This window comes from Pongo pygmaeus, chromosome 21, assembly GCF_028885625.2.
Source record: "Pongo pygmaeus isolate AG05252 chromosome 21, NHGRI_mPonPyg2-v2.0_pri, whole genome shotgun sequence".
In the NCBI taxonomy this organism is placed as follows: domain Eukaryota; kingdom Metazoa; phylum Chordata; class Mammalia; order Primates; family Hominidae; genus Pongo; species Pongo pygmaeus.
The window spans coordinates 32,318,360-32,344,586 of NC_072394.2; the positions used below are offsets into that span (position 1 = coordinate 32,318,360).

The following is a 26,227-nucleotide window of genomic DNA, read 5'->3' on the forward strand; positions in this document are numbered from 1 at the left end:
ATGCTGTTCTCATGGTAGTGAGTGCATTCGCATGAGAAATGATGGTTTTATAGGTGTTTGGAAGTTCCTCTTCACATACTCTCTCTCGTGCCTGCTGCTATGTAAGATATGCCTGCTTCCCCTTCTGCCATGATTGTAAGTTTCCTGAGGATTCCCAGCCATGCAGAACTGTGAGTCAATTAAACTTCTTTCCTCCATAAATTACCCAGTCTCAGGAATTCTTTTTTTTTGAGACAGGTTCTCACTCTGTCACCCAGGCTGGAGTGCAGTGGTGCAATCTTGGCTCACTACAACCTCCGCCTCCTGGTTTAAGCAATTCTTATGTTTCAGCCTCTCAAGTGGCTGGGATTACAAGCATGTGCCACCATGCCTGGCTAATTTTTTTGTATTTTTAGTAGAAACTGGGTTTCACCATGTTGGCCAGGCTGGTCTTGAATGCCTGGCCTCAAGTGATCTGCTCACCTCAGCTTCCCAAAGTGCTGGGATTACAGGCATGAGCCACCGTGCCCAGCCTCAGGTATTCTTTATAGCAGTGTGAGAATGGACTAATACAGAAGCACACACACACACAGATTAGAGAAAGATTAGTCACATGTGCCTCCTTATGTCCTAGACCATGTCACAGTGTTCTCTTGGGTTACAGTGCCTCTGCAGGTACTGCTCCTTCTGCCTCCCCTTACCCCAACACATACACACAATTGGCCTTCCAACCTTGGCTAAACCTGGCTAAACCTGGCTAACTCAGGGAAATAGCTGATCACATTCCAGACTAAGTGAGGCATCTCTGTTATATTAACATGCCCCTCACAGCATGCATTACTGTCTCATAATATTACAGATTTGAAACTTTACATTTATTCCGTATCTTTTTTTACTTAAACAGGTTATTTGATTATCTCTCCCACATCATACATAGATTCTGTGAGGTCAGGGACTAAATCTGACTCCTTCACTGCTGTATCCTCAGCACCTAGCACAGTACATGACATACAGAAGGTGCTTGTCAAAGTCAAAATAAAATATGGAGATGAATCTCTAAATGTAATGTTTTATTTGGGGAAGCAAGAATTGCAACTTGGAGCATACACACAGATCTGGTGGTCTTTGGTATGTCCGAAAAACAAAGAGAAGGCTGGGAGTTTTATTAGAAAGGGAAATGCATTGGCACTAGTAAAGTTTCAGGGAGCTGGCAAGCTCTGATTGGTGACTGACAGTGGTAAGTAAAACTAGCATTAGGTTATGGCGGGTCGTTTCAGCAGTTACTAGCTGAATCTGGTCTTAGGCGGAAAGCAGGCCATTTCAGCAGCAGAGGTAGTGGAAATACTGATTCTTGGCGCAGGCGCTGTGTGCCTCCAGTGCTTTTCCCCTGGCCCCTGGATTCTGATTCCGTTGGGCATAACAAGAGTGACCCAATTCGTATTATCAACTTTCACATGCTCAATAAGAATGTATGCATGTAAGCTATGGGTGAGTGAATGAATTTGGACAACTCCTCCTCCAGTGAAGAAAAGCAGAACTCAGAACCTTGAGCCACTTATAAAATGCTAACATACTACCACCTGTGTGCTGTCTTCTCAGAACCATGCTCTTCCCAGGATGAGTAACTGTGTGCTTGTAAGTGGAAACCTGATGACAGTCACCCAGTCAGTGACTGGCCTATTATTACTCCCATTCTTTGGGCAGGGAGATGCTTAACCGGCTGGAAGCACAGAGGAAGGGCGGGAGAACCAAGCAAGTCACCCGGCAAACACAGCTGTATCCGGAGGCCTCGGGACTTCCGGAGGTCTCGGGGCTTCCGGGCTTCCGGTCCCTCTTCCTGAGGCCTGGGTTTCCGGGACGTGCGCGCCGTGTGGGGCGCGCACGCAGGGCTGGGCGTGAGGGGGCGTGCGCGTGCGCAGGCGACGCGCCGAGGGAGTAGGCAGAGTCGTGGAGCCGCCGCCAGGTCGCTGTCGGTCCACGCCGCCCGTCGCGCTGCCCGCCCGCTCAGCGTCCGCCGCCGCCATGGGAGTGCAGGTGGAAACCATCTCCCCAGGAGACGGTGAGTAGTGGCGCGCGGCGGCTCGGAGTGCCTCTGAAGCCGCGCACATCCGCTCACCATGCCCGTCTCTGTCTCCTCAGGGCGCACCTTCCCGAAGCGCGGCCAGACCTGCGTGGTGCACTACACCGGTGAGTCGGGGGCCCGGCGGGTAGGGGGCCCGGGCCGCAGTCCGCAGCCCGGGTGCGGCTGGCCGTCAAGGCGTGGGGGTCCGGGGCCTGGGGTCCGGGGCGTGGCGGCGGCGAGGCCCTCATGGCCCGAGGCTGAGGCCTGGGCGGTGGCTCAGGGGCAGTCTCGGGCTTGCGGAACCCGGGCGGGTCTGAATCGGCGGTTGTGAGCATTGGCTGCGGGCTAGGCGTTATCTAACCCATCAGAATCATTTCTGCACCTTAGATGCTGCCCTTATGCCCACTGCACAGATGAGGAAACTGAGGCTTGGCGAGGCGAAGTCACTTTCCCAAGGTCACACTTTCAGGAATGGGCAGAGCTCTGGCCAGGAACCATTAGGAAGGATTTGTACCATTTCTGTGCCCCTGCCCCCACTTCCATCCCTTCCTTCCCTGGAGATGAGGACGAGGTAATTCCGAGCCTGCAGAGCTGCTGCTTCCTCCGGGGAACTCGGAATTCGCCCCTTTGCCGCGGGTGGGGAAACATCCCACTTCCTAAGTCATTGCTTTGGCTCTTCCTGGCCTTGGGGGAAGTAGAGCTGCACGGCCTTTTTCCGTCTTTTTACTTTTGAGCTACTTACAAATCCAAGGCTCAGTGGCAGCGTTGGCTCAGGCTGACCGAAAGCTGCACGTGTAATTTAGTCCCCCAGCTCTTCTAGAAGTAGAGACTTCTTATCCTCATTTTAAAGATAAAGAATCTGGAGGCTAATACAGAGTGATAATATAAGCCAAAGGAAATTTTAGACACCTCCCCCTCCCCAGCCAGAATTCAAACATCAGAGTCGTGTGCCTTGGGGCTGTCTTACTCCTTGTCCTTACAAGGTCGTCCTGGTTTGTATGGGGGCGGGGGAGGGGGAGAGCTGAGTTGGCGGAGACTCCGTGGCTGTGGGTCCCACAAGGGTGGGAGTGATTGGTGTAGCCACAGTTGTTGATACGAATAACCTTCCCTTCCCCTCCTCCTTTCCCTTTCTCAACCTTCCCACCCTTTCCTCTGTTCCCCCTCCTCCTCCCTCTGTTTTCCCACTCCCTCTCCTCCTCTTCTTCCTCCTGGGTAGTAGGCTGTGGGCAGTTCTGGCCAAGTTGCTCACGAATAAGCTCCACCTTTCTCTTCCAAATCATGGAAACATGGAGGGATCCCTCTATTGAGGGAAATGACTTTCATTGAAAAGAGGAAAAGGCAACTAACATCCCTCCTCCCATGCCCTTTTATTTCTGTGGCCCTTCTCCATGGGTAGAAATGGGGGCAGGAGGTAGAAGTTAAGGACTAGAATTTTAAAAATGCTGCCAAAGGAGGAGTTACTGAAACCCATCTTTGTAGGGAGCAAGCAGTCTCATGTTTGTGAAAGAAGCTGGAAAGTGCTTTTGATGTTTTAGAGAGCTGTCCTTGTTAGGCCACAGTCAGCACCTGAGCCTGGGAGGTCTGGTAGACGAAAGCGCATCCGTTTGGTGATTTTTCATCGGAAGGATGAGAAGAGTAACCATTTACAGTGACGGGGTGAGTGGGCAGTTCATTCAGTTCCGCAGCCAACTGGGGCAAAGACTGGGACTCAAGCCGTGAGGAGCTGCCTTCTGCCGCACCCCCTCCCCACCCTAGCTTGTACATAGCCACACTAGGGTGCTTGGCAACATGTGTCCCACTCCCATGTCTGCCCCTCATGCTCGCCCGTGTTCTGGTGCTGCCAACAGGACTGGACCCCAGCATGTAGGCAGTGCCGCACTTCACCATGCCTCTTGGTGAAATATCCCCACACAGCATGTCTGGAGCCTTTTCCTATGAGAACAGATGGTCATGAGACCCAGAACACCATCAGGGTTTCCAGTGCCTCTTGAAGTCTGTGTTTTTCTCGCGGGTGGCACCCACCCACATGTTTCCAGAGCAGCAGCAGGACCCTGGCATGCATTAGGACAGAAGCTTTCTTTTTGATTTCGTTTTGATAAGCCCTATAAAGACGCCTTAGTGAGAAGCCAGCTCTGCCTCATGCTCACAGAATAGACTGTTTTCGAGCAGGCTGGCGGCTTTGTTCCCGTGGGTCTTTGTCACCAGCCTCCCAGGAATAACCTGTTTGAGACCCGCGGGGGCGTGAGAGGAGTGGGTAGGCACTGTGAGATCTCATCTGTAGCAGTTAAGGCTTTTAAGTCACTGGGAACAGAATCCATCTTGGGGGAACATGATCAGAAGGTGGAGGTTATAAAGGTTCCAGGGGTTTTCAAAGGCGGGAAGCCCACTGGGTCCTAAGAAGGGAAAAGAAATAATCATGATGCCCCTAGTTCTCATCTCTGTTTTTTGGTGTTTTTTGGTTGTTGTTTTGTGTTTTATTTTATTTCCTGCCTGACTGCCTCAGTCGTCTCCTGTGAGAGATTTGTGTTTGTCTGCTTCTCCCAAATGGTGGGTGGTGGAAGTCCCCTGTATGCTCACCCCTCACCCCTCCCCATGGCCAGCTTCTGTCTTCTTTTGAGTATCTGGCTCAGATTTCTTGGCTGTGATTCTGATTGTTACTTTTCCTGAGAAGAAGAGCTTGAGTAATTTGAACACTCTTGATCCAGTCAGCTCTTGCCAGGTGTCCACTCAGCTGATTTGGGCACGGGTCCAGAGAAAGAGGAGTGGAAGTAAGGTGGCCAAAATCTCCCCTTAGCCATCACAGGTGTGCACAGCACAGACTGACCTTTACCACGTGGATGCTTTAAATGCCACTAATGGCTGTCAGTCACCTTGATGCCACTCTCAAGGGTCCCTCTGGTGACTTCTGTGACTTTCTAGCAGAGCACAGCATGAGTAAGGCCTCAAAGGAATGCCTGCACTACCTCTGTGGTACCAGAGGGAAAATATAAAGTTCACTATCACCAGCTAAGCATCTCCTAGGAGCATGACAGGCATTGAGGTGGGAGGGAGGTGGTGGAAAGGTAAGCTGCCAAGTAAGAGCCTTTAGGAGCCAGCGAATTCTCATGGCCCCTCCCTGCTGCCTCCAATAGCTTCATCATCTTTGCTGTTGAGCTTGTCCTGGCACACAGCTAGGTTTAGACCTCTTTTACTTACTTCAGCAGGCCGTGTGCCTGCCATTGTGAGAGCAGCCTTAAGGGGATTGAAGGAATGTTTTCTTTTTTCTTCTTAAAAAGTAACTAACTGGACATTTTGTCCTTGGGATCAGGTTTAAGTCAGGTATAGCCTCCCGGCTTCTGACTGAGAAAAACCAAGAGCCTTCAACCTCATGTCCTCAGGAGGTTGACTGGGAGGGCTGCTGAGGCTCCCAGGACAGGTGTGGCCACCATGCTGCAGCCTCCCTCAAGCCCCTTGCTTTTCCTTAGCTTAGTTCCCCCCTCTCCTCTGCTTTATTCCATCCGCTCCCTTGCTAGGTATCTCTTGGTTGGTGATCTGATGTCTGGAGGGAGGCTCACCCTCAGCAGAGATGCCTCAGATGGCTTCCCCTGACGTGTGCTGTCTTGAGGCACACAGGCTGTAACTGTTGGGGCAGGGCTGCAGCAAGTCCCTTTGCCTTCCCACAGCAGATGTTTTTTGAGCAATAGCAGCAAGCCAGGCTCTAGGGACATGGCTAGTGAACTAAATAGACAAAGACCTGATCTGGTGGGGCTTTGCTTATGATGAGGAGACTAATAGTATGGCCATGGGGCACATCAGGTAGTAAGAAGCACTGTGGAGAGACTAAAGCAGAGTGAGGGATGGGAAGGGAAGTTGGCTGCTTTTCGTGAGGGTGATTGGAAGAGGCCTCTGAAAAAAATGGCATTTTAACATTCACTCAAAGGACATTGGAGAGGAAGCTACAGGGCTGTCTAGAGTATCCAGGCAGAAGGAAGAGCTAGTGCAAGACCCTGAGGCTGGAGCCTGCTTGGTGCATTAGACGAACAGCAAGAAGACCCGTGCGTTAGAGGAACAGGAAGTGGATTGTGTGAAAGGGTATGTGGCAGGAGATGAGGGGATGGTGGAGCCTCGTTGGTTGTTATAAAAACGTTGCCTTTTTCTAACTCAGGTGGGAGCCATTGGCTGGCTTGGATTTTTAACATCCCCCCCCCCTTCTGGCTACTGTGTGGACAATGGGCTTTTGGGGGCAAAGGCAGAAACAGGACACTGGTTGTATCCCAGGTGTGTGGAGTGCCCGCTCAGGCAGTGGGCAGAAGTGGTGCCAGGTGGACAGTGATCCCCAAAGAGGATGTGGATTCTTTGCTGTGTTCTGATCTTGGCCCTGCCATATAACAGGCTATGAGAGCTTGAACAAATTGTCCCACAGTTCCCAGCTTCCACATGCTGTCTATAAAATGGGAGTAACGATGCCTGCTGTGAAGCAAATGCCTATTGAGACTACCCAGTTGTCTCCAAAGTGTTACTCTTTTTTAAAACCACAGTTCCATTGAGCCTCACTCATCGCAGTTGTTATGTCTGTAATCTCAGTCTAGAAGAGTCCTTACGCTGTTTTTTTCTTAATAACCCTGATTTCTTCAAAGAGAGCAGGCTAGTGATAGAATACTCCACATCTGTCTTACTGTTTTCTCATGGTATTGTTTAACTTGTTCCCTGCCTTGATTTTCTGAACCGGATGTTTAATGTTTTAAGTGTCTGAATAGATTCTGTTTAAACATTTTAGTGTGAGTACTTCATCCTCAGCACACATGGGAAACATCACTAGTTGTGATGCTAAATTTGATCTTTTTTGTAAAGGTACATTTTTCCCTTTGCATTTAGCAGTGATCTGTGGAGTGCTTTAGGTAGCCATAGATGGTCTCTTGCTCATCAGCCTTCACCTAGTGGTGTTTACACCGTCTGATAATTTTCCCCTGGAGAAGTCACTGGCATTCACAAAGTGTTGATTTTTAAAATTCCTTCATTCTTTCTAAACTTATTAGCTGTTATCCTTCTATAAGATAAGGTAAAGCTAATTCTTTCCCTTTAAATACCAATTTTTATTTTTATTTTTTGAGACAGTGTCTCTGTCACTCAGGCTGGAGTGCAGTGGCTTCATCATGGCTCGCTGTAGCCTCGACCTCCCAGACTCCCATCCCAGCCTCCCATCCGGCCTTCCGAATAGTTGGGCCTACAGGTGCATGCCACCTGTCCTAATTTTTGTATTTTTGTAGAGACGGGTTTCGCCACGTTTCCCAGGCTAGTCTCAAACTCCTGGCCTCAAGTGATCTACCCTCCTTAGCCTCCCAAAGTGCTGGTAGTACAGGCATTAGCCACCATGCCCAGCCTTTAATTACCAGTTTTTAAAAAGAAAAATGAATGTTTTAAAAAGAAAAATGAATGTTAACTGATGGGGTGTTGCCATTCCCAGTGGGGGCAAGTGACTTTTTCCCCCTCTATTTGCTTTTACTGTACTGTGGGCTCAAAATTTTTGTCAGGGCCTTAAGATCAATGATACCCATTATTCTTTTTGATGCTAATATCATCCTAAATTTGGCCAGTAGGAGCCCTTCAGGCTGGCTCCAGTACCTTTTTGACAGGCTCCCACCATTCCTTCATCCATTTCTTGGTTTTACTACTCTGGTCCAATTATCAGCCATCTTTCAAAGAGCTCTGGTTCCTTTCAGTGGGGTCCATGACTTTTTTTTTTTTTGGTAACAGCTTTATTGAATATAATTTACATACCATAAATTCACCTATTTACTCATAGATGTTTTAACTAGAACATTTTTAGTGCTTAAACTGATTTTTATGAAGTACTGAGGGGTTTATTGTATCCATAAACTGGAAATCATTTGTCTGTCTTGGAATTTTCTCCAAAAATATTGTCACCTGCTGTTTCCCATGGAAGAAGCCAAGGTTATTATGAATAACTTAATCACGTAGCATCCAGTTCTCCCTTTGGTGCTCATGGTGATATTTGTTTATTTTTACTTCTATTTTTTATTTTGTTTTTTTGTTTTCTTTTCCTGCTAAAAAGCTTAACCAAGTCTCTGGCATTCCCTCCCCTGGACCCCTTTGATTTTGACCAGGTGTATTCTAGCAGTGCAGAAAGTTGGGGAGGTAGAAATAACCAGTTCCTAGATGCTACTGTCTCTTTCTGTTACATTTACTCTTCCTCTCCCAGGAGCTCAAGCCACCTTGGCCTGCATTCCTCGAATGCTCCAAGCCTTTTCCCACATGGAGGTCTCTGCCCCTTTGCTTAGGTGCCACCACACTGCCCCCACTCCCAACTGCATGACAGGCTCTTTTCTTTTCTTTATAGCACAGCTTAAGTAACACTTTGCATGCGTACATGCATGATTCTAATTCTGCAACAATGCACCCATCTATTTTCTTAGCCCCCATCATAGTCAGGATCCATGTAGTTAAACATCTACTCTTTCCCCAACAGACTGAAGGCTCCAGGAGGCCAGACCGACACTAGTGTTGTTCTCCAAGGTCTCCCCATCAGTCTTGGCATAGAGTAGCTATTCAGTGACTGTTTGAATGAGTGGCCAGTTAGGACCTGGCATTCCCTCGGTCACTCAGTGAATATATAAGGAGCTGGGCAAAGCCTCAGTGTTGCCCTCAAGATGCTTACCCTATAGGGAGTGGTCAGTTACAATGAAAGTACCTCAGGCAACCTACACCTATAGGCTAGAACTTCTTGGAGGAAGTGCCATTTGGTCTTGGGTGTGTATGGTGCATTCAGGCAGGAGGAAAGCGTCTTCCAAGTATATACACAGGCCAGGAAGAGAAAAGGGTACCTTTTGATTTTTCTGTAAGTACTTGATGAATGTCTGCTATGTACAAGACACTGTCCTGGCTACCAAGAATTTAGGAGTGAAGACACAGTTCCTGCCTTCATCTTACACTGTAGTGGAAAAGACATAATAAATATGATTAGTAAGCAAGACTGTTGTGTATAAGCTAGTAAGTGTTAAGGAGGGAATAGGAAAAGGTTGAGATTTTAGATAGATTGGCAAAGGCCTCAATGAGAAAGTGACATTTGAGCAAAGACTTGAAGGAGGTAAGGATGTAACCTATGTGACTATTTGAGCAAGATCATTTTAGGCAGAGAGAACAGCAAATGCAAAGGCCCATGGGTGGGGGTATCCCTGGTGTGTATGCAGAACATAAGGAAACAGTGTTCTGGGACTGGAAAAGTACAAGAGTAATCAGAGGTGAAGTCAGAGGGATGGTGTTAGGGGCGGAGGCTTGACAGCTCTTAGAGGGTCTTTAGGCCATTTTAAGAGTTTTATCTCCTGAGATGGGGGAGTCACAGGAGTTTTTCAGCCGAGGGGTAGTAGGGTCTGGCTGCTGTGTCAGGTTTAGACTGTAGGAGAGCAAGGGCAGAAGCAGGGAGACCAGGGAGGGAGTTACAATAATAGTCTGTAACAGAGGTCCAGAACTCATGCCTTTAACCATTATACCCTATAGAAAATGCATATTTCTACCACTTCCAGCTAGCTATTGTTAAGTCGTATTTCTTTTGAGTTTTATTTTTTTGGAGACAGAGTCTCACTCTGTCGCCCTGGCTGGAGTGCCCTGGTGCAATCTCGGCTGACTGCAACCTCTGCCTCCCGGGTTCAAGCAATTCTCCTGCCTCAGCCTCCCACGTAGCTGGGCCTACAGGCGCACGCCACTATGCCCGGCTAATTTTTTGTATTTTAGTAGAGACAGGGTTTCGCCATGTTGCCCAGGCTGGTCTCAAACTCCTGAGCTCAGGCAATCCACCTGCCTCAGCCTCCCAAAGTGCTAGGATTACAGGCGTGAGCCACTGCGTCCGGCCTAGTGGTATTTCTTTCTCCCCCTCCCCATGCGATATAATGTAGTAACCCCTCTTATTTATACTGTGATTAAAGTGGAAAATGGAGAGACACACCCACAGGGCACGCATTCTGGTCTGTGTTCTTTTTATTGCCGTTGGATCCTGCATATTCTTCCCATCATGGGCCCTGCCTTTGAAAATACACTTTTGGTTATAGGATCTAAAGGGATTTAGCCAAAGGTTAAAAGCATTTCCATACCGCGTATGGGAAATGTGCTTTCACTGTTTGTGATCTCAGGAAAATGATGGTGAGAGTGAGCTGGTTCCCTCTTTGGGTAGGCACTTGGACCTTTGGTCATACCCCTCACTCATAAGGAGTTCTCAGAACCCCACTTCAGGGAGGTTGTGCTGGAATATAGCCACAGAGACCCAGAAATGGAATAAGAACGTAAAATTTCAATTTGTGTCTTTTGTCTATCTAAATGTAGAATCCCTTTTTACGCATCATGATTGAGACAAGTGGGTAGTTGGTATGCTAACATAAAAGTGACATGGCTTCTGTAAACATTTTATTTCGAACTCTAACATAAATCATTTGCTAAAGGACTATGTCTTTATCTTTGAATATGGCTCTGCTAGTGGAGTTTCCCATCATAGTTCTTGCAAAAACCAATTTGACCTTTTTTAAAGTAGAGCAAAGACTACTGTGAGAACATTTAAAAACCAAACCTTTATTTTTAAGATTTCTTTCTCTAAATGTAGTCTCTCATATGATTATTCAGTAGCAATAGTTTTTTAGTGACTTGCCTTTATTGAGTCTTTCCCAGCAGTCAGCTAGAACCACTGTTTGTATTCACACTCATTTTATTGATCACATACTATTTAATTACATTATATTTACACAGTAAATATAGCTACCATAAATGGATTTGGGGACAAACACAGCTAACCACTCCTCCCTTTGTGAACATAGAACTCATATGGGAATGAAGAAGTGATCATGAGCTAGAGACTAAAGCATGAGGGGAGTGCTCTTCACCATGCTGGGGTACGAAGGCTGTTAGTTTTATGAGTCTCCAAGTAAGGCAGCTGAGTAAAAGGTGGTTAAGAGAGCTTCCGTATCTAATAAGAAGAGGGAAAGCAAACAGCTAAACCATTAGACCTTGAGCCATACACCCATCTGGGAATATTCTGAGTGGCTTCAAATGCAAAGCTGCAGAAAAATACTGGCTCCCCCTACCTCCATCCGTTCAACCATTACACCTTTTTTTTGTTTGTTTATTTTGTTTTTTTTTTAAAGAGACAGAGTCTCGTTCTGTTGCCCAGGCTGGAGTTACTTGCGCAGTCATAGCTCACTGCAACCTCAAACCCCTGGGCTCAAGCGATCTTCCCACTTCATCCACTCAAGTAGCTAGGACCATGTCTGGCTAATTTTTTTTTTTTTTTTTTTTTGCAGAAACAGGATTGGGGACATGAGTCTTGCTGTATTGCCCAGGCTGGTTGCAAACTCATGCCAGTCTCAAACTCCTGGCCTCAAGTGATTCTCCTGCCTTGGCTTTCCAAAGCACTGGGATTACAGGCATGAGCCTCCTCTGCAGCTGGCCTCATTGTACTTTTTGTCATTAGGAAACTCACCTGCGTGTTGAAAGTAGAAATCCTTTGTCCCTCTCCAAACTGTAAATGGCAAGGACTTTATTTTATTTTGAAGGTTTGGGGCTTAGAATATTCTGGTTTTTTGTTATGTTTGATTTTTGGTTTAGTTTAGTCATTGTTTTTTTTTTTAATCTTAAAACTCCCATATTTTGGTCCCTGTAAAATGCTGCCTATAGGAAACACTCCTGCAAAGATTCATGAGCAACTATAAACTGCATTGTGAGTCATGAGCTTTCACCACAAGTAGTGAAGCCATAAGTCTGTAGAGGTGCCTTCTTCAGTCCTCTTACCCAGTAGAAGGTATGTGGCACTTTGCCCTTCCCCAAAGCAGAGTGCCCTGGAAGTGACTCCATTTCTATTGGGTTATTAGTGAAATAATATCCCAGTGGTCCTTGTGAATCTCCAGGTCCTGGTCTTGAGTCTTAACCACTGCTTCAGTGGCTTGAGCCAACCACCAGGAACACAGTCTGGGGATACTTTGCTGCCCAGGGGCTGTTGGCCAGGTCTCCCACTGCTGATTCCTTGAAAAGCAACGGGAAAGAGCAGGCTGCTGTGGGGTAGACAGACTTGAGACTCTCTGCACCGCCTTGTTTTTTAAACCCTTTTGCTCCCTTGCCAAGGATTTCAGTTCAGGAGGAGACCCAGGCGAAGATGACGTCAACAGCCTTTGCATGCAGTCAGTCATAGCTTTGGCTCCTTTCATGGTCTTGTGCTTTTAACTGGAGCACATTTTCACATTTTTCTCACTGATTAGTAACTAAAGGTGCTTAAAGTTTACCATTCTGGGATTACCCCTCATATTCTTGTTACTATATAGGGAAGAAGGTCTAAATATGAAGGCCTCATGCTTGTCCTTCTGGTTCTTAAAAATCATGCAAGTAAAGCAAATCCAAGAGTGCTCTTGAGTACCAGCACCACACGTGCCACCAGGACACAGAACGCAGGCCAGGTCTGTGAGCTTGGGCTGCATTCAGTCAGGAGAGCCAAGACTAAATACTTAAAATAAGAATATGGAGCTATTCCAGGCAGTTTCTTAGGCATGAGTTATAGGCTTGTATGGCCAGGAATGAAATTGGTCAGTTCTGCAATTAGAAGGCAATGCTTGTGATGTTTTATGCTGAGTGGCCTTTAGAGCTTAAAGACTGTCAGCTGTCTTATCTGCACTGTAACCTCAGTTGCCTTCTCTCAGCAGGGCACGCTTTCTCTAGGAAATTATGGCACTAACTTGGCAGGTGGTTTCACTGTTCAAGGGCTCCAGCTCCTGGCACAAGTGATCTCCAGAGTTAAAATTGGAGCAACTGCTGAGACTCGACTTGCTGCCTGCTTTACCTGTTCCCTCCCCAAAGAGAGGAAGAAGCAGTTTTCATTCATTGCCAGTGTGTATGTAAGAGCTAAACATATATAGGATTTTAGTAAATGCCACTGCCTACTCTTTTTCTTTTCCTTTTTAAAAAAAGTTACTGAGGCGTGATTGAAAGCCAGTATACTGCACATTTTAAAAATGTACAGCTTCATAAATTTTGATGTGTCATTGTTTCCCTTTGAATTCACCCCCTCCTTACCCTCCTCTAACAACTACTAATATGCTTTTTTGTCAGCGTAGATTCGTTGCATTTTCTAAAGTTTTATATAAATGGAATCATACAGTACGTTCTCTTATGTCTGCCTTCTTTCACTTGGTATAATTATTTTGAGATTCATCTGTATTGTCCCATGTATCAGTTGTTTGTTCCTTTTTGTTGGTAAATATTTTTCTATATATAGATACATGTATTTACCAACTTACCCGTTGGTGGATGTTTGGGTTAGTTTATAGTTTTTGACTATTGCTAATAAATCTGCTTTGAACATTTGTGTACAAGTTTTTCTGTGGACATAGCGTGTCATTTCTCTTGGATAAATACTCAAGATTAGAATGGCTGGGTCATATGGGAGGTGTATGTTTAACTTAACTATCAAGCTGTTTTCTGAAGCTTTATGTTATATTCCCACTAGCAGTGTATGAGAATACCAGTTCCTTCACATCCTCACTAACACCTGACATGGTCAGTCTTTTTAGCTTTACTCATTCTAATCAGTGGTGGTAGATGCGTTTCCTGGTGGTTTTAATTTGCGTTGTTATAATAACTAGGAATGTTTACTATCTTTTCATATGCTTACCTGCCCTCTGTCTTTTTCAATGAAGTATCTGTTCAAATCTTTAGCCCTTTTTTATTGGTTTTCTTAATTGTTGAATTTTGATGGTTTGTTATATTCTGGATATAAGTCCTGTATCAGATATGTACTTTGCAAAAGTTTTCTCCCAGTGTATGGTTTGTCTTTCGTTTTCTTAACAGTGCTTTTTAAAGTACTGAATTTGTTTTATTCTGATGAAGTTCAATTTATTCTTTTATAGATAGGGCTTTTTGACATCATACTAAGAAATCTTCACCCAACTCAAGGTCACAAAGATTTCTTTCCTATGTTTTCTTTTATAAATTTGATAGGTTTAGTACTTAACATTTAGGTCTAGGATCCATTTTGAGTTAATGTTTGATAATGGTGTGAAGTTTTTACTGTGTTATGTGTGGATATTTTGTCATTTCAGCCCAATGTAATTTTCATCTCAGACATTGTAGTTTTCATCTCTGAAAGTTGGAGTCTTATGGTTCTCCTCTACTAATTCTAACATTTGTGTTAGTTCTGGGTTGCTTTCAATTGATTGATAAGTCTCCTCATTGTGGGTCCTGTTTTCTGCCTCTTTGCATGCCTGGTAATCTTTGGATGCCAGACATTGTGAATTTTACCTTTTGGAGTGCTGGATATTTTTATTCCTATAAATTTTCCTGAGTTTTATACTGAGAAGCATTTAAGTTACCTGGAAACAGTTTGATGCTTGCGAGTCTTGCTTTTGTGATTTGTTAGGTAGGTCTAGAGCTCAGTTTAGGGCTGATTATTTCCTACTATAGGCAAGATCTTCCTGAGTATTCTGTCCAGTGCTGTTTCAATCATGAGCTTCTCCAGTTTGACCGGGGGTAATAAGCACTAATCCCAGCCCTGTGTGAGCACTGGATACTGTTCCTCTAAGCCTTTTGGATAGTTCTTTTCCTGGCCTTGAATAATTGACTCAGATAGATGTGCTGAGAGGGACTCTGCTGAATACTCAACAAGGACCTTCTGCAGATCTCTGAGGATCTCTGTATAGCTCTCTCCTGCTGGTACTGTGTCCTGTGGACTCTAGGTGCCTTGAGCTCCACTCCAGGTCCCTCTCCCTGGAAACTCCCAAGGATATAAGGCTGCCCTTGTTTCCCATGTCTCAGGATTGTTGTTCTTCATTACAGATGTCTGGTGTCCTACAAACCATCGTTGTAGCTATTTTGTCTAGGTGGTTTTTAGGTTTTAATGGACTTTTTGTAGGGAGGAAGGGGTTGGTTGGTTGGTTGTTGGTTGTTTCATGAACAAATCTGATCCCTGTCCTCCACTGTGACCAGAAATGGAAGTTCTCACTACCTGTTTTGACATTACAGACTGAACAGCATAATTCTACACATGCACATTTATTCCAGCTTAACAAACACTGCTTCCACCTTCTCCCCCAGCCTGACAACTTAGGGCCATAGATAAGTGGCCTGTTCCTCCCCACTGGGGAAGCCCTCCTTCTCCTTGTCCTATAGCTTGTGCCAGTTGTGTGACACCCACTAAATCACATACCACCCCACCCGTTTCTGGGGATTACTGTTTAGCTTTTGGACTTGATTATGGGAAATCCTCTCCTTGGACTCAAGGAACCCCAACATCACTGCCACCACCCAACCCTTCCCTGTGAAGATTTCTCCTTAGAAAGTAGATGAGATTGACAGTTGGTGACTATGGTCTGAAATTCTGGAGCAAGTCTCACACCCCTTTCCCAGGGACAACAGAGCACCCAAAATAGCATAGGAAGATTAAGATCCTTGGCAAAGGTCCTGCTTAAAGCTCCTTTACTTAGAAATCCTGCTTCCTGGCTTTTATGGTTTTATGATACTAGGGAGGGGTTTGCCCCTCAGTGTCCAAGATAGGCTCAGGAGAACTGGGGTTAGACAGGCATCCTCACATAGAGCCACTGAAGAACATGCACATCTCCATGCTGGCTCAGCAGCAGCAGCAGCAGCAGATTCAGGCTGTGTCCTGCCTTGTGCTCCTAGCCTGGTACCAGTCAGATAGATAGTTGAAGTATCTCACCTCAGGCAAAGCAACATTGATACATTGATGCATGTAGTGTCTGGAGGTTGCTTGGCCATTGCATTTGATCAGGAATAAAAAGGAAGTTTAGGGAGTCTGTCTCAGTACGCTGTGGCTTTCATTGCAATCAGAATACGATCTTGCACAGGTCAGGGCCGTGTTCAAGCTTGGCAAGAAATAAGGCTGATTTTTTTATAGGTATACCGTACTTTTCAAATTGTGGGTTATGAACCATTAATGTATCATGAAATAAATGTAGTGGGTCACAATCAGCATTCTTTTTAAAAATGAGAAGTATATTCCATGTAGTAACTTACATGTAAATTTTGTTTATACACAGACAAAATGTGGGTATGTGTACTGGGTCCTGACATGAGACACTGGTCCCATTGTCACAGATCAGGGATAGTTCTTTGTGGTTTTGGTTGTTGAGTTCCATTTCTTTGTTATTCCTTTCCTGGCAGCACTACATTGTAGTATGCTCACTAAATGTCAAAGGTTTACCTCATGCCAGTTGTGTTCATTTGGCTGCAGGTAACTGAAGACCCAACCTAAGGCAAAGCAGACTTCTTTATTTTTGTAAGACTTTATTAAGAGCAGTTTTAGATTCTCAGCAAAATTGAGAGGCATGTACAGAGATTTCCCATATATCCCCTGGTCCCACACATGCATAGCCTCCTGTTATCAACACCCTCCACTAGAATGGTACATGTGTTGCAATTGACGAACCTGCATTGACACATCATGATCACCCAAAGTCCATAGTTTACATTAGGGTTCACTCTTGGTGGTGTACATTCTGTGAGTGTGGACAAGTGTATAATGGCATGTATCCATTATATATAGTATCATACAGAACATTTTCACTGCCCTAAAAATTCTCAGTGCTACATCTGTTCTTCCCTCCCTCTACCCCTGACTCCTGGCAATCACTGATCTGTTGACTGTCACCATAGATTTACCTTCAAAGCACACTTTTAATCACCTTAGAACATGAGTCTTGAGGGAAGTGGTTTGGGGCTGATCCAGAGCACTGGAATGACCACCCTGTGGTACACCTGGCCTTCTCATAGTCACAGGGTGACTGCCATGCTCCAAACATCTTATCCTCACACAGCATTCAACAGGGAGAGCAGGAACTTTCTTCCTGAGTCTTTGTTTTTCTTTTTACTAATGAGGTAGGACTTTCCTGGAAGATCCCAGTAGACTTCACAGCAGGTAAAGTAGTGCCCAAACTAAGTAGGTGTTAGTGCCGAAACTGACCCGTATGCCTATGCTACACCAGCCCTGGCATAGGGGAAAGGCTTGGATTGATTCCAGTTCATCTGCTGGGCCAGCCTGTTGCTGCTGTTGTTGCTCCTGGGAAGTTGTTGTTTAATTAGAGAGGAAGGTGAGGGTGCCACAGCCTTGGTTCCAGGTGGCCCCTCTGGGCATGTTTTTCTTAAAATAACAGACCAGAGAGAAGCTCTTTCTGGTTTTCAGTTTCCTTTGTGGCTCACAGGCCCTGCCACTCAGTGGTTCTGACCTTGGGTGAGTTACTGAGTCTTGGAGTTGGTTTCCTTATTTCTGTTACAAGCAGTCTCACGAGGGTGGCTGGAAAGGCTCCCTGCCTGGCCAGGGAATGGAGAATCATAGCTGTTCATTGCCTGCTCTCATCCTTACCTCTGAGGTTGGTTGGGTTGGGTTCGGTGTTAAGAAGTGCAGCTTGAAATGGGCTAAAGGCAGTGTGTTTGTTGGGTATTGTGGAGCCTGGAGACCTGTTTTTCTCCCAGGTACTCATTTATAGAGAACTGTTCAAGTCCTGCCATTAGTCATTTCTTTCATCAGGTGGTGACTGCATTCTGGTAAACGAATGAGCTTAAATGCATACCCCAGCTCACCAGTTCTGGGGCACCAGTTCCTTGGAGCAGGTACGGGTCCCCACCCTCCTGTCTACCTCTTAGTCCTCAGCTCCCAGCTCCAGGCTTCAGGCAGCATTGGTACCCATTCTGCCCCAGGACATCCGTCTCTACTCCTGCTCTGTTAAGATACCACCACCCAACCCCCACCCCTGTTTCTTATTTTGTTAAAGTCCACATAGTCCAGTAGCTGTGATAACGCTGCCAATTCATCTCTGCCTCCCCATCCTACTTACAAATGTTGACATTGTTTTTTAGGTTGGGATTTTTGTCAGGATTTTCTTTTTTTCCTAAACTCTTACACAACAGAACTGTAATGTTTTTATGGATCTTCTGAGTAATGCTTAGAACCATGGTGAGTGCCCACCCTCAGTCTTCCAATAAAATCAGTTTTGTGTCCATTTATATGTTAACCACTGGCTGACCCTCCAGTCTGGGATCCTAATTAGAGAATTTTCAGGAACTCAGTGTCAGCTATCACAATAGGCTGGCAGTGGCTTCCTGAGAAAGCAATGCCGATGGTGTTTTTGAAAAGGAAGTTGCGCATATCTATTGCAGATGTCTGTTCCTCTTTTCTCATAGCGTCTCTGGAGTTCCCCTTTTATTGGAAGGCGCCGTCGTGGCTTGTCCAGCTTCTGGGAAACTGGGATAATAGAAAGAGCATGGTATTTGAGTTTATAATTTATAACGTAGTTTTACTATTTTGGCAAGCTACTTCACTTCTCCCTATCTGCCTCAGTTTTTTCATCTGTGAAATGGGGATAGTGCTGTGGAGAAAGAATTGAATTCGTTCATGTGTGGAAAGCACCTAGCCCATTTAGAGTAACTCAGAGTGGAACCACTGCCCACAGAGTTGCTAGCAGTGGGCTGGGTTTACTGAGTTAATTCTTGAAGGGCAACCACTTCAACCTCCTTAGTATTCCTGTTCTCTTCAATCATCTCTGTTACAAAGTATTAGCTGTGCAAAAATGAGCACGGGTTGTTTTCTGGGGCAGCATTGGATAAAATAAGTGGGATGAATGCTGCACAGATTCTTCCTTTCATTTCTCTACTTCAGCCCAGGTTGGTTTTTACTTTCCTAAGAAAATTATGACAACTCAGGAACCAGCCTACAAGGGCCCAGCTTTATGCCCCAGGTTCCCTGTTGGTGTGAGACACTTGGCACTAGAATGAGGGTGAAAGCTTGCCTTATAGCTCCCTCTTACCACATCCCATAGTGCTGACCCACAGCCTGGAGAGCAGCAATGTGTGTAGGTCACAATTAGTGACCCACAGAGGAGACCATGGGGGTGGCAGATGGTGGAGGGGGATTTGCCTGCACTGAACAATGGAGGAGCAATATATAAACACATTATATGTGAAAGATGATGGGGGATTTTGGGAAGGAATATTGCTTCCTCCACTGTGTGTGACTTCTAGACATTGTGTGCACCTTGAGGGACCACAGTTGTTTTTAGTTGGGGAGACAATCCACAGGGTGCTAGGAGAGTCAGGGCAGGAGCAAGTTATACTCCCCATCTCCAGAGGGTGGTGGACTGCCACCCATCTCTGGTACGCGGGGTCCTTTTGTAGTCGAGTTATTGCTTGGAGTCAGGGAAGAGCATTCACAGGTTTGGAGTAGGACTACCACAACTCCTTAGATGTCCAGTGAGGTCACAGGAAATCCTCCTTAGATACTGCAATTCCTGCCAGACTCTTCAGCACTGGCATCTCTGATGAGTGCTCTGCTGCTGGTTTCTGACTTGTCTTGTGTCATTACTCTGTTGCTCATGTTACAGTGGCCTTTTTCACAGGGATGCTTGAAGATGGAAAGAAATTTGATTCCTCCCGGGACAGAAACAAGCCCTTTAAGTTTATGCTAGGCAAGCAGGAGGTGATCCGAGGCTGGGAAGAAGGGGTTGCCCAGGTATGCTCTCTCATTTGTTTTGTTTTGCTTTCTAGTATTTACCTTTTATATTATTTTTATAGGTGGCATATTTATACGGTTCAAAAATAAAAAAAGTGAAAAGTCTCACCCTCATCCCATCCCATCTGACCAATACCCCCAGAAGAAGCTCCTGTTGTTAATGTTTCTTGTACTGTGGTTTAAGCACATATAAAAACATAACTTTTTTCTTGCTTTCACACACATACTGTTTTGCAGTTTACTTTTTCACTTAATGCATTTTTGACACTCCCAATACCAGTACATAAAAGAGGAGTAGGCTGGGCGCGGTGGCTCACGCCTGTAATCCCAGCACTTTGGGAGGTCAAGATGGGTGGATCACCTGAGGTCAGGAGTTCGAGACCAGCCTGGCCAACATGGCGAAACCCCATCTCCACTAAAAATACAAAAATTAGCCAGGCGTGGTGGCAGGTGCCTGTAATCCCAGCTACTTGGGAGGCCGAGGCAGGAGAATCACTTGAACCCGGGAGGCAGAGGTTGTAGTGAGCCGAGATTGCACCATTGCACTCCAGCCTGGACGATAAGAGCGAAACTCCACTTCAAAAAAGAAAAAAAAAAATGAGGAGTAAGCTCTGTTACAGCTGCCTAGTACTCGTTTATGTAAGTGTGCTATAATTTACTTGGCTAGTGCCCTATTAATGAGTATTTGAGTCATTTCCAGTATTTTGCTATTATAAACAATGCTGCAGTAACTCACCTTGTACAGGCTTTATTTTCCATGTGTGCACATGTTGCCATAGGACATACTCTCAGAAGTGGGTTGAGGGGCTCAAAAGCTGTGTGTAGTGTTTTTTGAGAGGTCTTGTCAAGTTGCCATCTCTAGGGGTTGCACTCTGGATTGCCACCACCGGGCTATAAAGGTGCAATCTCCTCCCAGCCAGCCCCAGCATCACAGTGTATTGTTAAATCTTTGGCCTCTGGACAATAAGAGTAAAACATGATATCAGTAGTTTTAATTTGTATTTATCTGTTAACCATATTGCGTCAGACCACTTCTGAGAGGTCATACTTACGGAGAAAGTCATTTCGTTTGTCTTGAGTGTGTTTCCTAATCTCTTTGCTCCCCATTTGTGGAAACAGCTTTTGTTCTGCCAACACTACAAAATTCCCAGGAGACAATAGGGACCCCAGGGTTGCCAAATTTTAGTTGGATTCTGTCTTTCCATCAAACCTAGGAATTTTTTCTTGGCTCTAACCAGATAAAGGGATGTTTTTCAGTGACCTGAGACCCAAGGAACTTTATAATTAGGCTCTTCATGATGGGTAATTAGTCTGCTTCCCTCTCACCCAGGAGAACTAGAAATTTAACCGAGATGACAAGACAGATTTCTGTCTCTTTTTTTTCCAGAATACACATTGCTCTACTTCCTTTATAAAATATCACTGATTTATCTCCAAATAAACTGCTCAACTTTCAGGAACTTGAAGCCGTCCCACTCCCAGGTGTATGGGTTTCTGTTCCTGCAGGGCAGAGGGTTGGCAGTGTGAGGAAGAGGCTTTGTAGTTTACTTCCCTTGGGAAACCTTGCCAACCATAGCTTTTTGCCTCTGTCTCCCTAGTCTGGCTGGCTCTTGGATCTGTAGCCCATCCCCCATCTTGCATGCCAGCCATTGTTCATACCACAACCCATCTTCTATGACTGTTCCAGCATTGGAACAATCACTGCGTTGTATGTACTGAGTGCTGTATCTGCCATCGAGATAGTGTTATCGGCCTACTTCACTTCCCAGGCTTGGAGAGGCATGGTCAAGTATTGGACAGATGCCTGACTCCCCCTTTAACTGGTGCTTTGGGGTGAGTCACAGCCCTGTCATTTGTGAGAAGTCTGGGTAGTTTGAGATCTACGTAAAACATCTTTTAAATTCTTCACAGCATATTTTTTCAGCAAGTGAGTTAAAAACACAGAGACATTGACTTGTGCCCCTTTTCCTTTCCTTTTGATATTATTTTGGTTTTACATGTTTGCAGACATGGAATCCTGCCTGCCACAGGGACCATTTTGGCAGCTTTTTTTCATCCATCTTGGCCATCTTTTCATGTTAATACATTTAAAGCCACTACTATATTATTTCTCACGACTAATCCCTGGTGTGGATATGCCTATGAAACCACTCCTTCTATGATGGACTTTTGAGTTAGCAGAATATTCTGGAAATAGAATTGCTGAGTCAAGGAATATGATTGTTTTGAATTGTACCAGGTAAAGCCATACCTCACTATCCTTACCACCTTGGTCCAACATGTCCCAACTTCTGAGGGGAGCAAGGATTAGACACCTCACAGCCTGGAGCTTCCTCTTTATTCATCCTCTGTCCGGTGGAGTCGGAAAGCCAGGAACATACACATGGAGACCAAAAGCAGAGATAAGTCAAAGGATGGAAATACTGCAGAGAACCTGCTCACTGTTCAAAAAGTAGATATTTTATACTTATTTGTGTATTTAATTTGAAACTGAAAATATACACAAATATATTTTTTAAAGTAAAAATCTCTCCTTACTGGTCATTCACTATCCATACTGTTCTCCTCACAGCAAATGTCTAGTATGTCCTTCCAAAGATGTTTTCTGTTGTAGGTGTATCAATATTTTCACAAATGGTATTCAGTACATGCTATTGTGTAGCCCAGAAAATCATATTGTCTTTTTTGAAGTTTTCCTATATGTGTAAAAGAGTATAAATAGAAAAAATACAGAAAAAATAGACTACCCTCAAGTATTACATTCTGTGTATATATTTTTTTAAAGCAAAGTTGAGTATTCCTTTTTCAAGAAGAGCATAGATGGCACTTAACATGTCCTTTGAGTGACAGATCACTGAAGGGGACTAGGTGGTGAGACATCTGGAATGTTACCTGCCTAGCGTTAGTCATTAAGACTTGGGTAGAAAGGTTGAGGGCCTGACCGTTCTGAGAGTCAGGAGGGGTTTTGAACTGCCATTGGGCTTCTTGGAGTGAGATGCAGGGGTGATGGAATCTGACTGTCAACCTCCAAGTCCTGCACAAGGAGGTGGTGATGCCTGGGCAGCTGCAAAGTCACTGGAAAGTCAATACCATCCTGGCCAAGGAACACCTAGGTAAACAGCTCTTGTTCTTACAGAGACAGTTGGGGGCGTGTGTCCAGCTGAGTCTTTCTTCCTTGTTCTTTTCACAGATGAGTGTGGGTCAGAGAGCCAAACTGACTATATCTCCAGATTATGCCTATGGTGCCACTGGGCACCCAGGCATCATCCCACCACATGCCACTCTCGTCTTCGATGTGGAGCTTCTAAAACTGGAATGACAGGAATGGCCTCCTCCCTTAGCTCCTTGTTGTTGGGTAAGGAAATGGAATGCTGAAGGGCCCTTCACTACCTTTGCTCCTCCCATGTTATGCCCAGCGTTTGATGGGTAGCAGAGAGAACAAAAAACACCACAAGGCTATTTTTCCCCCTGCATTCTTTCTGTATTGAGTATCCCTTCAGTGTTATTAGTATATGCTTTGAATGTAAAAATTGGTCACCCTAAGGAAAGGAAGTGGCATGTGTATGTTCCCAGTTGAACTCATGGAGATGGCAGCTGTTTAAATGTTTTTCTATGTAGTTTATAAATTAAAACTGAATTGAGGACTATGGAAATGTAGGCCAAATTTGTAGTGCTAACATTTTAGTTCTTTGGAAATAAGACTCTTAATGAATGACTTTGTTCTACCCTGTGTTTCTAGAAGCTAGAGGGAAAAAAAAAGCCCTCTGGACATGAATATCATGTCCTAGCTTCTGCGGCTCTCTCCTCACTGTGGTTTCTGGTTACTGTTAGATGGTATGAGGGAGGCATTACTGCATCGGTCCACCTGCTCAGGGTCCACACCCAGGACACTTGAGGCCCCCAGGCCAGCTTGTTATCAGTGAGTGAAGTGGAAAAATGAAGCCAGAGGATGCTTGTGAAGTTGAAAGGATGCTCTTAGATCAGACAGTTCTAGGAAGGGATCTTAGGGACCTCTGCGTCAGCTTTATTGTGCAACAGTAAGGAAGCAGGGCCAGAGAGAAAGGCCTTACCCAAGGTCACATCCAGGCAATGGCAAAGTAGGAACAGAGCCTGTTTGTTGATTTTCCCCTCTTCCACCCTCATTTCTTAGGAACTAAACTCAGTATCCTAGTAGCACATAGCTTTTCATGTAAGTGTTAGAATCATTAAGTACATGAATGCTATTGGCTTCCTTCCAACTGGCCCTAGACCTTTTTATTTGCTCCTCTCCTGCCATAGGAAGCAGAGGGCCACAGCCAAGGCCTGGGTGAGGACACTTTTGTTTGAAAGCCACAACAAATGACTGCCATCCTATTTGTGATGGCAGTCAGAGCTACTTGTAACCTTGTCCTGTTGTGCACATCTGTAAGTGGAGGGGCTTTTTAAACTGTCTTTCTCAGTTTGAACCACACACACCTTGGTAATACAGGCCTGGTTAAGTTTGATAACTGGTTTCTTCACCTGTCATTGCTACTGGGAGGGAATCTCTGGCACTTTACAGAGCCTTTGTCTGCCCAGAGGTCTGCACCTAGGCCAAAATCCCTTTCCTGTTCTTTGAGAGCTGAGTCATTTTTTGAACATAACTGTACTCGAGGGAGCCTTGGAATTATTTTCCTGGTTGGGAACAGGCTTTCTGTAAACTTGATGAGGTAGAGGGAGGGGAGAGAGGGATAAAGGCTACAAGTCACCCCGAGTAACCCTCCCAACCCACTGCCAAAGAATGTCTCAGCTTCTTGCAAGAGTCTGGAAGGAAAGTCCAAGGGCAAACCCAGAAAGTTTTAAGTTGAGTGAATGAATGAATACTGGAGATATTTTCCCAGTATACTCAACATTATGAATGACCAGTTTATTCTCAGTCTGGACTGCACATTAGAGTCACCTGGGAAATTTTTAAGACTTTCCTGATGCCCAGGTCAAACCCTAAACCAGTTAATCATAATCACTGGGAGTGGAACCCAAGCATTAAGAGTTTTTTAAAGCCCCCAGGTGATGCCTATATGTAGCACAGTTGGAGACCCAATGATAGTGGGGAACTGTATTGTCAGCAGCATGGGTGGATAGCCCTCCTGCTGGTCTCAGCAAGGCAAACTTAACCTTAGATTAAAAACAAAACACACAGATCAATTTAAGGAGAAAGTTTGTTTCACCTGGGACCCAGCCCAAGCCTTTCTGGCTGTCTCCAGCTGGAACAGAAGTGGCTTGGTCTCAGACTGCTCAGCTGTTGGGGAAGGGATTTGGCGTGGCAGATGGCATCGTGGCTGTCACCACTGCACACAAAGAACACTGAGTTGCTGGAAACTCACAGATTTTCTGTCCCCAACAGATCTGCCATGGAGGGATCTGGTGTCTCCAGACGTGTGCACATGAATCCATATGGAGCTTTTCCTGATGTTCCACTCCACTTTGTATAGACATCTGCCCTGACTGAATGTGTTCTGTCACTCAGCTTTGCTTCTGACACCTCCGTTTCCTCTTCCCCTTTCTCCTCGTATGTGTGTTTACCTAAACTATATGCCATAAACCTCAAGTTATTCATTTTATTTTGTTTTCATTTTGGGGTGAAGATTCAGTTTCAGTCTTTTGGATATAGGTTTCCAATTAAGTACATGGTCAAGTATTAACAGCACAAGTGGTAGGTTAACTTTAGAATAGGAATTGGTGTTGGGGGGGGTTGCAAGAATATTTTATTTTAATTTTTTGGATGAAATTTTTATCTATTATATATTAAACATTCTTGCTGCTGCGCTGCAAAGCCATAGCAGATTTGAGGCGCTGTTGAGGACTGAATATTCTCCAAGTTGAGAGATGTCCTTGGGTTAAATTAAAAGCCCTACCTAAAACTGAGGTGGGGATGGGGAGAGCCTTTGCCTCCACCATTCCCACCCACCCTCCCCTTAAACCCTCTGCCTTTGAAAGTAGATCATGTTCACTGCGATGCTGGACACTACAGGTATCTGTCCCTGGGCCAGCAGGGACCTCTGAAGCCTTCTTTGTGGCCTGACTTATTATTATTATTTTTTTCATCCTGTGGTTTTTCTAATGGACTTTCAGGAATTTTATAATCTCATAACTTTCCAAGCTCCACCACTTCCTAAATCTTAAGAACTTTAATTGACAGTTTCAATTGAAGGTGCTGTTTGTAGACTTAACAACCAGTGAAAGCCCAGCCATCATGACAAATCCTTGAATGTTCTCTTAAGAAAATGATGCTGGTCATCGCAGCTTCAGCATCTCCTGTTTTTTGATGCTTGGCTCCCTCTGCTGATCTCAGAGTTTCCTGGCTTTTCCTCCCTCAGCCCCTTCTCACCCCTTTGCTGTCCTGTGTAGTGATTTGGTGAGAAATCGTTGCTGCACCCTTCCCCCAGCACCATTTATGAGTCTCAAGTTTTATTATTGCAATAAAAGTGCTTTATGCCGGCTTTTCTCAGCTCTGTGTCATGGTGGTTATTTTCAGGTGCCTCCCCTGCCATTTGGTGCAGGGGGATGGGGTTGGGCAGGGTGAAGGAGGGTGGCAGTGGGGATGTAGTTTCAAGATTGTGTCTTGGCAGAAGAATGCAGCAGTGAACATCCTTCCTCACTGGCTATTAAGGGGTTGGGGGTCGGAGGAGGAGGGGGAATGTGGGGTAGGTTTGCATCAAAGGAACTGCCTGAAAGGGGAAGCTGGG

The 26,227-nt window shown here is 45.2% G+C and overlaps 1 protein-coding gene and 1 long non-coding RNA gene across 4 annotated transcripts in view; one reads left to right on the forward strand and one right to left on the reverse strand.

Moving 5' to 3' along the window:
* Window positions 1-1,788: 1,788 nt before the first annotated feature.
* Window positions 1,789-25,989, forward strand: FKBP1A (FKBP prolyl isomerase 1A). Of its 3 annotated transcripts, none has more exons than XM_054467686.1 (4): window positions 1,789-2,038; window positions 2,119-2,166; window positions 22,714-22,878; window positions 24,886-25,989. In XM_054467686.1, exons 1-4 carry the CDS (start codon window positions 2,002-2,004, stop codon window positions 24,927-24,929), a joined length of 294 nt encoding a protein of 97 aa, XP_054323661.1. In that variant the 5' UTR covers window positions 1,789-2,001; the 3' UTR covers window positions 24,930-25,989. The 3 variants fall into 3 exon arrangements, with proteins under 3 accessions (XP_054323661.1, XP_063515558.1, XP_054323660.1); XM_063659488.1 differs by lacking the exon at window positions 24,886-25,989 and adding an exon at window positions 19,396-19,523 and having other exon boundaries at window positions 1,876-2,038; XM_054467685.2 differs by lacking the exon at window positions 24,886-25,989 and adding an exon at window positions 19,411-19,523 and having other exon boundaries at window positions 1,879-2,038.
* The window catches only part of LOC129021810 (uncharacterized), a 53,418-nt gene continuing 43,480 nt past the window's right edge, over window positions 16,290-26,227 (reverse strand). The window contains exons 2-4 of the long non-coding RNA XR_008496149.2: window positions 21,775-21,871; window positions 20,260-20,479; window positions 16,290-18,260 (exon numbers count right to left, since the gene is read on the reverse strand). This is a non-coding gene — a long non-coding RNA (uncharacterized LOC129021810). The remainder of the gene's footprint in view (window positions 18,261-20,259; window positions 20,480-21,774; window positions 21,872-26,227) is intronic.